General features: G+C 39.8%; 1 protein-coding gene across 1 annotated transcript; it reads right to left on the reverse strand.

Annotated features, from left to right (window-relative positions):
* Window positions 1-181: 181 nt before the first annotated feature.
* On the reverse strand, window positions 182-11,363 carry ARL6IP1 (ADP ribosylation factor like GTPase 6 interacting protein 1). The gene is made up of 6 exons (XM_067460858.1): window positions 11,257-11,363; window positions 5,252-5,385; window positions 4,020-4,139; window positions 2,803-2,920; window positions 2,180-2,264; window positions 182-2,023 (listed from the first exon to the last, which is right to left on the reverse strand). Exons 1-6 carry the CDS (start codon window positions 11,290-11,292, stop codon window positions 1,905-1,907), a joined length of 612 nt encoding a protein of 203 aa, XP_067316959.1. The 5' UTR covers window positions 11,293-11,363; the 3' UTR covers window positions 182-1,904.
* Between the last annotated feature and the right edge of the window lie 1,870 nt (window positions 11,364-13,233).

Genomic DNA, 13,233 nt, shown 5'->3' on the forward strand with positions numbered 1-13,233 from the left:
CAGAATGCTTGACCATTGGACAAGCCGGCAATAGGAGATCCCAGGAGTTAGAGGACCAAACAGCTGGAATGCTACAGGTTGAAGATGCCTGCATCAGCTCAATGTTAGGGCTCTGAAAAAATTGGCTATTCTGAAGTGAGAGGGGGTTGACAACTGTTATGTTCAATAAAATATCACTGTCTTGCACTTTTATTTATTTATTTGTTTAGGTGTCTAGGTATTACACATTTATCAGCAGTCTACACATCAATGCAAAAGAACAATGCTAAGCAAAACAATAACAACTGCATGACATTGAATCCCACTCCCTCCAAGAATGTGCCCTTCTCTCCCTACCTACCCACCCTATTACACTTTTTTCTTTACACACGACATCACATTCCTACTTCAGCTTAAAGTATTTTGTGTAAAATAAATATGCAAAATAAGAGAAAGGCAGAGCAAATAAAATATACAAAAGATTTTCAGAGAAATGGATTTATGTTCCTCTTTCTGTATTTAGCTGAAAGCTTTTAATTTCCCTTTTATACCATTCTCCTTTCTCTGTAATGTGCGCATGACTTGCTGGCGGAGAATTCAAATAGACAAGAATGGTCTATTAATGAAGGTGAATGAGCCATGCAGCAATTAATGGGGAGTTCAGTTGCATTCCTGCAAGCAAACTTGTGAAAATAATTCCTCTTTGATCAGAAATTCTAATATCGATTAGGGTTTGAAGCCTATTTTTTGAATAGCCAAATTCTTAGATCTGGGCAAACTTATTTTTAATCATTCACAGTTAGTATTACACTTTCATGTTGGTTCTAGGCAGATAACAAGATGGAAGACATTTCATTTTTTTGTTGCTGACAGTCACAGTCATAACTACAGGCAAGAAGAGTAGGAACAAAAGAGGAATTAACCTCCATTGGAACATTTTGTGTTTAAAAGAACTATAATGAAACTATGTTGGCAGCTTAGAATGAGACAAAGCTACACCTGTAAGGCAATAATGTAAGCACCAAGTATCCTGGTATGCTTTTTCCAAAGAATAAGAATGCCTACAAGGTAATAAAAAAAGAGAACGTTTCAAGGTTTCCCAACATTTCTATATTTCTTTAAACCGGCAATAACACTGCTTATCCATTTACAATTAAGACAGAAATTTGTCTTTTAAACACCAACTTAAGATGCTTATTGTGTTAACAGGTTACAACTTTTACTTAAGAAAAGTGAATTATTAATTAAAACAAAACAGCATTAAGAAAACACAACTCTACAGAGACTCGCTGACATGGGTACATCAAGTATTTTCAACATGTTTTTGTTTATAGACATTAAAAACCTTCAAGACACGCAGCACAATATCAAAACTATCACAAATTAAATAACAAGCAAGAAAGTAGACTGTTCATGCATTCTAATTTTCATTTTCCACAGTTTCAGTGCAGTAGGTTGTATACAGAAATAATGACAGCTTGGGTACTAGAGTTGAGGAGCCCTGTTTATTTAAATTGCCCATGGCACATAACTTTCTAAGTTTTTTGATGTTATCATACAATACATCTATGGACAGTCCAGTGAATCTTCAAAATACTAAAAAAAGAAGAGGTTTTAGCTAGTATCTTTCCACCAGAAGCAGAAGCAAAGGCTATCTTCAGACAAATACCACCACCAATTATTATTGATGAACAACCTTATCACATTATGGTGTTGCTTAGCCACACTTACTATAAGAATGACTGCTCATGTCATAGCAGACTGTATTCATGTGTGACTGAAAGACCACACGGTTTCTACTTAAACTGTAGAAGGAATCCCATTTAAGGTTAAAAGGCGATTACTGAAATGAAAACTTCTATCCTATTAAACACACAAGAATTCATTTAATTGTTCCCAGAACATAAAATCAGTGTAACAGAGCTTCATTCATTTTTCTTCTCTTTGTGCTTGAGGAGTTTGTTGACCTCCCTTTTTGCCATTCCGGCATACTTTGAAATGATTCCATGTTTGTTTAATCCAGGAAACAACAAGAAGCAGCTCACTTAAAAAAAAGAGAGAAAACAAGTTATAATCACTTATGATCTTTTCCAGATGCCCTCCCTCCCTCTCCTCATTTTCATTCATGTTCTATTTAAATTACTGCAGGCTTCCAAATGGCAAACATTGCCCCATTCACATCATATTGTGCACTGCTTACCAATAAGGTAGGTGAGGAAGAGATTATGAACTTGCTGTCCTATCCAAGCAATCACAGCCAGAGAACACAGCATTGTCATGAAGTACTAGAAAATAAACAACACAGTCAATAGTCTTCTAATGATTCTAACATATAAACGGATTTCCTAGGCATTTCCTATTGTTGCTATTTCAGGAAACATGGTTGATTAGCACTCTGACCACATATAGACTCATGACCTAATTTATTTATTTTTATTTATTTACTCTATTTGTATCCCGCCTTTCTCTATCTCAAAGGGGACTCAAGGCGGCTTTACATATGGCAACTATTCAATGCCTTTGAACAACAAACAGTAAAAGTACATTAAGTTAAAAATTTAAAAATTAACATTAAATGCACATTAAAACTAATAAAACATTATTAGAGTTTTCCTATATGCAATTTGGAGAGGGGATCCAAATAGGAGCAGGGACTACATCTATCTATTACTAGAGTAACTACCCTAAATTTCAATTAGGACTTGGCATTTTAAAAAAATGTAGTTTCTGATCAACAAATGAAAACCTTTGTTTTAATAAATATAAAGCAAAATGGCTTATGGAATGTTTCATGTCTGAAAATCTTCAAAGCACAGAAGTTACCATTTTTGGCTTCTCCTCCTTAAATGTGAAAAGGCGTTTCCACCAACCGACAATTCTACGGCGTGTTTTTACCAGATTGCTACAGATTTCATGAAAACGTTGTTGTTGTTCGGTAGTCCTTTAAAAATATTTAAGCAGAAAAAGATGACACATTGTATCTACTATAGCAAGTTAGCACTTAACACTGCACACACATTTATCTCTTACCTTCAGTCATTTCATAGGCATTGGGCATTTTGGGTGCTTCAGGTGGTGGTGGCCATTTTTAATAAAACCTAACTGCAATAATAAGCCTCTCTGCTAAGAGACTGTGGCAGCCATTTTTATAGAAGCAGACAGGCTTTTACAGGCACAATCTGTCTTCAGAGAGGCTTGTTGCAGGAAGCCCTTGTTTAACATGGCTAACACCATTCTGCTCCATTTCAAGTGCTCTAAATGCAGGCTCCCTGTGTTGCTGCTAAATGTTGCTTGGGCAGGAACAAAAAGGTTTGGGATGTGTTTATTTCTCGGGTTTCAGCAAGGGAAGGTTAATAGAGTTTAGGCTTCATACTTCTGCCTTTGTGGTGCGTTCTTAATAGAGGCAAGGTTGCTTTCCTTGCTCTGCTCTCTTTCCACCCCTTTTATTAGGCCCATACTCTCATTCTTTTTCCTCATTTATTTTCCTTTCCTTATCTGTATTGCACAACTATAGACATTAAAGATCATTAATGCAATTTACATCCTCATTCTAACACCTCAAATAAATAGATCTTCTTCTTCACTTTAGCTTTTCCTAAAGTCCCTACGTTTTACTACTGATTTATGCACAACTATGGATTGTAAGTGTTTAGTATGTTAATTGGTAGATGACTAGTGCTGACACAATATAGCTCTTTCCAAGAGTGGTGAGGAGACATAGGTATATAAGACTAATAACGAAATACTACTTTTTTTGTATAACCATACAAAAGTATTTCCTATGGCTGTTTGGCTACAGCCATAGGAAATACTTCAGCAGAGCCATATTAAAAGCTTATACACTAGTAAGAATTAGTTCTTGTAAAGATTCTGCTGGCAGAAAGGTCAGAAGTAATACAGCAGTGTTTGAGCATAGTAGACATAGCAACTGTTACAGAAGGGCAAGGAAATGCCATAAGTTCTGAATGCCAACTTGTATTTTAAACTAGATTTTACATTGATGGGGCTAAAATAAAGATGAATCAAGTCTTCAAACATACCATTTACTGGAACCAAAAATCCGAGGAGCAAGAGCAGGTACCAGATAGTCAGCCAAACAAAGCAACATAACAAAACAAGAAACACCTGAAAGAACAGATGGATCCAAGTAGTAGATCATCCTGTTGAAAAAGAAAAAATCATTTTATCCAGTTATCATTTGGATTCAAACACTTAAAAGAACAATTAGAGTAATCTGGGGGAGAGAAAGAAAGGGGAGAAAAAAGGGGAGGGAAGGAGGAAGGAAGACAAATCAGACAGTAAGAAGCATGGCTGGGCTGGAGGTTGACTTGCCATCTTCCACTTATTGTGCAAACATCTATTGAAGAAGCAGTGAGAGGAAAGTTAGAAATTGATTGGATTCCTTTCCTTCCACAGCATTTAAGGGGGAGGAACACATTGTATCAAAAAACTGTACTCCTAATGGCTGTTTGCATTTTGAGAACGACATATTTTGACTGCACTTGATAACATTTCACTTGTCCGTGATATAGTGATTAACAAAAAAGCCCACTTAAAATGTCAAGTCGACATCATGTCCATATTAAATAATAGCTCTCTAAGTTTCAGCCTTACTCTTTTACACTGGGCTTTGTTAGAGTTTCACCCATTCCTCCCCAGTTCCTGCTGCTGTCATCCATTCATAGTTCCTCTGCCTCTGCTGAGAGATCAGGTGCCTCTGACTCTCCCCAACTGCCAGCCAACCACCACTCTTCCTATTAGACTGCAAAGCAGCGAGAGAAAGAGTTGTATCATCACCTCTGCTGAGAGCCCAGCTACTTACTCTTGGCTCTTCTTCAACTGTCTCTAGTGAGATTTCTTCCACTGGCTACTCAAACATGTCAGCTGATTGTGATAACTTTGAACAATTAGTGCATGAACCCGGGAATTTTTGTTTTGGGCTAAACTGTTGACTAAGCATATTTTAAATAAGCAAAGACTAAACATATGAAGGTTATTGTGGATTTTGTTTCAGCTTTAAAAATGGCAAGGAGATATGACTATTGTCCTCAGTTGTTTCTTTTTAAAAAGGTCTTCCAGTTAATAAGCCCTTTAAAGAAACCACAATGACTTAAAATCTGAATATATTGGTTTCTACATCAACACAATTTTTCCAACTACATTTTAAAAAATTACATGTACATTTCACACAACGAGATAATGCCAGTTATTCTTGGGTAAGTTAGCCACAAACTCGTTTATAAGAATTTTCTAGAAGATAATGTTAACTTACAGAAAAATGAAGGAAACTACAGCAATGATGGCAGGTGGAAACCATGCTTTTTCCCAGCGCAGGATTTTGTCAGTCACTAAAATCACTTCACCCCATCCTTGCAACTGCTCCTCCAAAGCAGCTGTTTCAGCAGCCTGTGAACATAAGCATTAAAACCATTAGTACAATCAATACTAGTTTTATTAGAAGTCACCTGACTTTGCTACTGATAATACAGCTGTTTGTTGGTGCTTAAATCTCCAGAATTGATACTTTTTAGATTTTTGCAAATGTGTTTCTTTTATTTTGAATCCGGACTTTTATATGAAAAGTTGCACAAATGCCTTATTTTCCCAATTTAAAAATAGCACTGCGACAATATTTCAAACAGGATTATACTGCTTAAACCTATTTCTACTATAGTGGCAAATGGGGCATTAAAGGAAGGAGTGAGACATTTTATTAATTAACTATAATTTTAATCATTTCACTATTTTGATAAATTGCTTATGGTCTACCAGATAAATGTATTTATTGACAATGTTTACTATTGGAGAAGTCAGCTACAAAATGCCATGGTTCAGGTGCCAAAATAACTTATCCTGACTTTTCTACTGTACTGTATAGTCTGTATCTACAGCTTGAAAACATTTTAAAATATCCGAATGGCAAATCCAGATATTGCCATTTTCTATAAAGGACACCATTCTACTACACCAATGTATAAATGGGATTTTGAATATAATTAGATTTTGATAGACGCTGGAGGGGGATCCTGGAAACAAAGTGCAGAAGATACCTTGATTTGTTAGAGGTGAGGAAGTTTCTTTTTTCACTCTAGACATCTGTTGGTCTGGCCCTGACTTCCCTCAAATTCCTTAGAGCAGTGTTTCTCAACCTTCCTAATGATGCGACCCCTTAATACAGTTCCTTATGTTGTGGTGACGCCCAACCATAAAATTATTTTCGTTGCTACTTCATAACTGTAATTTTGCTACTGTTGTGAATCGTAATGGAAATATCTGATATGCAGCATGTATTTTCATTCACTGGACCAAATTTGGCACAAATATCCGATACACCCAAATGTGAACACTGGTGGGGTTGGGGGGGGTGTGGTTTTGTCATTTGGGAGTTGTAGTTGCTGGGATTTATAGTTCACCTACAATCAAAGAGCATTCCGAACCACACCATCAACAGAATTGGGCCAAACTTCCCACACAGAACACCCATTCCTTGAAGGGACTCACTGGTGCAAGTCTCCTTCCAGCCTTGCACATTCTCTCTCACTCACACATGCGCACCACACTGCCATGTGCCTAGCATGCCTGCTCTCCCCTCTCTGCTTGGAGTCTCAGAAACAGCTCTCCCCTTGGCTGAGAGGCTAGCTGAGAGGCCAGCCAATCACAGCGGAGGAGGGCTTTTGGTGGGAGGATTTGCCTTCTGTTTCCAAAAAGGAAGAGAAGGACAGGTGGAGAGATCTTATAATAATAACAACTTTATTTTTGTACCCCATTTCCATCTCCCCAAACGGACTCGGGCAGCTTACATGGGGACAAGCCTGAGATTCAACATGGTTAAAATATAACACAATACAATTCATAAAAACAATTTCAACAGTATAAAACAATAATACATAATACAATATATAGCAACCATCTAACAACCATCAGTGGTCTGAGTAGTGCACAGTTCTGAGCTTGGATAGGCAGGTTGGTGCAATCACTTACAAAGGACGGGGATAATGGATAAAGTGCTGAAGCGAATGCCAAGATTAGAGACTGGGGGGGGGGGGTAATATAAAGAGAGAAATATGTTTCTAATTGGGGAATAATGGTAATGTGCAAGAGCTGGTTTTGGATCAAACTGGGGGCCAAAATTAGTTGGGGAGTTATTTAGTCAAAAGCACAGTGGAACATCCACGTTTTTAGTTCTTTATGGAAGGTGGACAGGGTGCTTACTAGTCTAATCTCTTCAGGAGAAGAGTTCCAAAGTCAGGGGGGTCACCACCGAAAAGGCCCTCACTCTCATCCCCACCAACCTCGCTTGTGACGGGGACGGAAGCAAGATGAGGGCCTCTCCAGAAAATCTTAGAGATCACGTAGGTTCATAGGGGAAGATGCGGTCACGAAGATAAGCAGGTCCCAAACATTTTTACAACATACAGAAGCCTTCTCTGCCAAAGGAATTCCTAAGACCATCAGAAATATGTTTTCTGGTGGTCTTTGGCGATCCCCCTGAAACCCCTTTGCGACTCCCAGGTTGAGAAACGCTGTCTTAGAGGATGTTATTCTTCTAACATAAATATCTATGATCAACTCTACTACTACTACTACTACTAATAATAATAATAATAATAATAATAATAATAATAATATCCAAATTATAGTTACCATCTGCAGAAGGCTACCTTACTGGGATCTGCACGCATTATTCGCCGATACATCACACAGTCCTAGACACTTGGGAAGTGTCCTACGTGTGATCCAATTCAATAGCCAGCAGAGTGTCTGCTGTGGACTCATCTTGTTGTGTTTCAAATAATAATATCCAAGAACAGGTTATACCCAATAGTTAAAAGACACATAAGAAGTGGAAGCAGTAAGAAATTTAGCAGACCCAAGAGTAGACATGGATGATTTGATTTTCAAACTCAAGAAAACCTAACACAGCACAAGTGGACTAGAATAATTCCTACAGCCATGTTCAGCAACCTTCTTGCTCAATGCTGTGTTTACAGCTTCATCTGCCTATCCCCTCCGGCTCATCTGGCAGCCAAGGTGCCCTGCGTACTTCTGCTCCTATCAATGAGACAAGCAAACAGGCCAGCCAGGCGTTTCCAAGGGGGAAGATGACAATGCAGACTTTTGTGGAAGAACAAGAAAAACAGGACATCACTTTTTTGTGGGGTTTTTTTTTAAAGCTGTGTGGCTAAGCATTTTTTTATTGGCACCACTTGTTAGAGGAAAGAGCCAAAATGCAACCACAATGACAAGAGACTCAGGAAAAGATTATGGCATACATTTTATAATCAGTGGCAGGATTGTTTTTTTAAAGTCTGCAATATGAACACAGGCAGTCCCCAAGTTACGATCAGGAGAGGTTCTGTGGGTTTGTACTGAAGCTGAATTTGTATGCATGCTGGAACAGATATATTTTAAAGTATAAGTCCATATACATACATATATATGTGTGTGTGTGAGAGAGAGTGTGTTTTGGATCACATAGGGAAGGGCGAACACTCCTGTGGTGTTCTGTTGCTGCTTGTGGCACTGTTTTAGAGGATTTCGCCTCCTTTTCTGTCCCTATGATAACTGGGTTTTGAAAAATGTGTCTAGTTGTGGAAATAACAATTCCAGATAAACCTTCAGTGGGGATCTTGTTTCCCCATGATAATAACTCTTCCATGACTAGATTCCCCTCACTTCCTGTTGTCTCAGTCCCATTCTTAACTGTGGGTCATTTGTAAGTTGGGTGTTTGTAACTCGGGTACGACCTGTATGTAGAAGGGGAGAGGAGGCTAACCTACTTACCCTATGCTCATTTATCAGAAAACCTACTTGACAAAACATCTTTTTCTCCCTTCTCTCACTTCATGCATTAACCTCTCCCCTGATTTTAAAGCATCCTAGGAGTTTCAAAAGGCAATTGGAAATGCACCTCCACCTGGCATACCTTCACTCTGGGCCATCAAAATCAAAAGTTTTATGCCTTAAAGATGAACATGTGTTATTGGACACAACCTTTCACAGGACACAATGTTCTGGTGTGCCTCTGAGTCCTTCTCCACTTACAGCGATCCTAAGGTCACAATTTAGCAAGATCTGTTCAGAAGGGCCAGGCCAATAACACTTGTTCATCCTCTCAGCCACCAAAGAAGGTTATTGGTGGCTAAGAGGGTGACTTGCCCAGTTGGTTTCCATGGCTGAGCCTCCAGAGCCCTGGTCCAATGCTCAAACCATGAGGCCACCCGGACTCCTCTCATAACCAGCCGCTTTGGGTCTCATTAAGAGAATAAAGAGGGCTATAAATCAATGCAGTAGTAATAACACTCTGTAACACAATTTTTGTTCCTGGGTTATAAATGGCATTTTCTAATTGGTTCTAATCACTATGTTTTAAAACTAGTATCAAGTCAATACAGAGCGTATGGTATAGTGGTTTTTAACTCTGGATATGTTTCAATGGTTTTTAACTAGGGATTTTAAATATACAGGGTTAGTCAAAATGCATAGGCCAATAAGCCATTCAATTGAATAGCTTATTGGCCTATGCATTTTGACTAACCCTGTATACTGTTTATATTTAATCCTGTTTTAATGTTTACATATTTGTATATTTGAAATCGTGTACAAATGCTTTTATGTTAAGCCACTGTATAAATATGTGAAAGGATGTAAAAAGGAAGAGGGAGCAGGTTTGTTTTCTGCTGCCCTGGAGACTAGGACTCAATGGAGCAATGGGCTCAAATGACAGGAAAGGAGATTTCAATGAACATGAGGAAGAACTTCTCACTGTGAGAGCTGTTCAGCAGTGGAACTCTCTGCCTCGGAATCTGGTGGAAACTTCTTCCTTGGAAGATTTAAAAAGATGCCGGATGACCATTTGTCAGGGGTGATTTGATTGTGCTGTTCCTGCATGAAGGTGGAGTGGAAGGGGGTTGGACTGGGTGGCCCCTGGGGTTGCTCCTATTATTATTATTATTATTATTATTATTATTATTATTATTATTATTACTAGAAGGGCTGGGTGGCCATCTGTTGCGAGTACTTTAATGGTGATTTTCCTGCATGAAGGCAGAAGTTAGTTGGACTGGATGATCTCTGAGGTTTCTGCTATGATGATGATGATTATTACAAAGGCTGGATGGCCATCTGTTGGGGGTACTTTGATTGTGTTTTTCCTGCATGGCAGAAGGCAGTTGGACTGGGTGGTCCCTGGGATAGCTCTTATTATTATTATTATTATTATTATTATTATTATTATTATTGCAAAGGCTGGATGGCCATCTCTTGGGGGTACTTTGATTGGGCGTTTCCTGTATGAAGGCAGAAGAGAGTTGGATTGGATGGTCTCTGGGGTTGCTCCATTTATCTATCTATCTATTTATTTATATCCTGCTTTATCTCTCCATACGGACACTCAGAGCGGCTCACAATAAAGGAACATTACAACTTAAAATACACAAACATACAACAATAAAACAGTATATGTGATTAAATATTAACAGTAGTAATTCTATTTAATACATTAGCATTACTATATTACAATATTATTATCAATATTATATGTCTATACAATATACTATACTATTAGCCTAGCACAATATTAGTATTACATATTACTATATTCTACTATACCACTATACTGCAATACTATTAGTAATATTACATGTAATATATAATATACAATTATTATTATATCATTATATTGTACTATATTATTATACCACAACATATATAATACGCGACCAGTATATTATACTACAGGTATTAGTATTATATAATATAATGTATTATTAGTATTATTAGAAAAGCTGGATTACCATCTGTCGGGGGTGTTGTGAGGGTGCTTTTCCTGCAGGGCAGAATGGGGTTGGACTGGATAGTCCTTGGGGTTTCTGCTATTATTATTATAATTATTATTACTAAAAAGGCTGGGTGGCCGGCCATCTGTTGGGGGTGCTTTGATGGTGTTTTTCCTGCATGAAGGGGGTTGGACTGGATGGCCCCTGGGGTCTCTTAACTGGGCGTCTACTCTACTATTCGACATGGACCTAACCGCGCACCCCAGAATATCTACTCCGTGCCATGATCCCTGCATTCACCAATTCTACTGAAAGAGAGACCCTGAAAGCAAAGGGCCATTATTCAAGGCCAAGCAAGCTCTGGGCCTGAGCCCGGAAACGAGGCCTCAGCCTGGGCCCTTAAGTCTCGCCAAACCCGCCCTGGATGGGGACCACGACTGAGGCCACGCCGCCTCCCCCTTGCCTAGAAGAGAGAGAGAAGAATAGACCGTTCACCCACCAGCTGGTTGGTGCTCCTGTTGTCGCCTTCCGCCATTTTGTCCGCCTTCGACAGCTCCAACCGTCAACCGCCCGGCACCGCCCCCAAGAAAGGCAAGTCTTTTCTCTCACCTCGCCTCCCATTGGTCAGGGGAACCAAACCCCACCAGCCAATCAGCGTCGTCTTGTTAGCCTCCGGGCCAATCGCCTACCTATTTACATTTTCAAAACGAAGGCGCGGCTCCCTGTAGTGTAAGCCTAGGCCAGCTTGGGCCCTCTCTCCAGATGTTGTGGACTTCAGCTCCCACAATTCCTCACATCCTCAGGCCTCTTCCTTTTGCTCCCCAGCCCTTTAAGGTTGGGCCGAGGCTGTGAAGAATTGTGGGAGTTGACGTCCAAAACACTGGAAAGAGAGCTCAAGTTGGCCCAGGTCTGCTTTGTTGTTGTTCATTCGTTCAGTCGTCTCCGACTCTTCGTGACCTCGTGGACCAGCCCACGCCAGAGCTCCCTGTCGGCCGTTACCACCCCCAGCTCCCTCAAGGTCAGTCCAGTCACTTCAAGGATGCCATCCATCCATCTTGCCCTTGGTCGGCCCCTTTTCCTTTTGCCTTCCACTTTCCCCAGCATAATTGTCTTCTCTAGGCTTTCCTGTCTCATGATGTGGCCAAAGTACTTCAACTTTGTCTCTAGTATCCTTCCCTCCAATGAGCAGTCGGGCTTTATTTCCTGGAGGATGGACTGGTTGGATCTTCTCGCAGTCCAAGGCACTCTCAGCACTTTCCTCCAACACCACAGCTCAAAAGCATCAATCTTCCTTCGCTCAGCCTTCCCTAAGGTCCAGCTCTCACATCCGTAGGTGACTACAGGGAATACCATGGCTTTGACTAGGCGGATCTTTGTTGCCAGTCTGATGTCTCTACTCTTCACTATTTTATCGAGACTGGACATTTTGTAAAGGTCTGCTTTACAAAATTGGAAAAGAAGCATTTTGTTTCTTATCAACCACAGGCACCACTACATAGAAACAAAAGGTTTCTGAGCCACTTTGAATTGGGGAAAAGCTAGGAAATGGCAAACACCAAATGCAAGCCTTGAAGGAAAGAAGGAAGAAAAAGGGAAGGAAGGTAAAGAAATAAAAAGGAAGGAAAGAAAGAAAGAAAGAAAGAAGGAAGGAAGGAAAAGGGGCAGGAAGGTAAGAAGGAAAAAGGGAATGAAGGTAAGTAAGAAAAAAGGAAGGAAAGGAAGAAGGGAAAGAAAAACGGAAGGAAGGAAAAAGGGAAGGAAGGGAAGAAAGAAAAAGGAAAGGGAAGAAGCAAAAAAGGAAGGACAGGAAAAAAAGGAAATGAAGGGAAGAAATAAGGAAGAAAAGAAGGGGGTTGGTCACTTCACAGGATGAACACAACACCTTTTTGTTGTCGTTTGTATTTTGGTCATTGGCCAAAACAAAATGTTGATATTAAGCAGGCGTGAGACTTTTGAGATACCCAAGTGTGATGAAGTGTACATTTTTTCTTGCAGTTATGTATTATTATAGACTAGCTTGGGGACCCAGCGCTGCCCGGGTTATTTAAGAAAGGAATTGTGTATCAAGTTTGGTCTTTATCAGTTATTTATATGACTCGCAGTTGTCTCAGGAAGTTAGTGAAGGTACTGTGAGTCCCATTATCTGTGGTCCATCCTCCTCCAAACTGCTCCAGGATGGAGAGTGGGTAATGGGGTTTTTGTGTGCCAAGTTTGGTCTTGATCGGTCATTAGATGAGTGTTGCAGAGGTCTTGGGAAGTGAGTGGAGGTACTTGAAGTCCCATCATCCATAGTCTGTACTCCCCCAAACCTCACCAGAATGTTGACTTGGCCATGGGGGCTCTCTGTTCCAAGTTTGGTCTTTATTCGTTTTTGAATGAGTTTTGCTATGGTTTCAGGAAGTGAGTGAACGTACTGCAAGTCCCATCCTCCATCGTCCATCCTTCAAACAGCACTGGGATGTAGGGTGGGTCATGG

This window comes from Anolis sagrei, chromosome X, assembly GCF_037176765.1.
Source record: "Anolis sagrei isolate rAnoSag1 chromosome X, rAnoSag1.mat, whole genome shotgun sequence".
Taxonomy (NCBI): domain Eukaryota; kingdom Metazoa; phylum Chordata; class Lepidosauria; order Squamata; family Dactyloidae; genus Anolis; species Anolis sagrei.

What these genes read in the sequence shown, in the direction of transcription:
- ARL6IP1 (XM_067460858.1), bottom strand. Translation starts at nt 11,292, where the DNA reads ATGGCGGAAGGCGACAACAGGAGCACCAACCAGCTG. An exon ending in GTAGTTTCCTTCATTTTTCT is followed by an intron (nt 4,140 to 5,251) that starts GTAAGTTAACAT and finishes CTTTTTCAACAG; the next exon opens with GATGATCTACTACTTGGATC. An exon ending in AGGAGGAGAAGCCAAAAATG is followed by an intron (nt 2,265 to 2,802) that starts GTAACTTCTGTG and finishes TTTATTTTCTAG; the next exon opens with TACTTCATGACAATGCTGTG.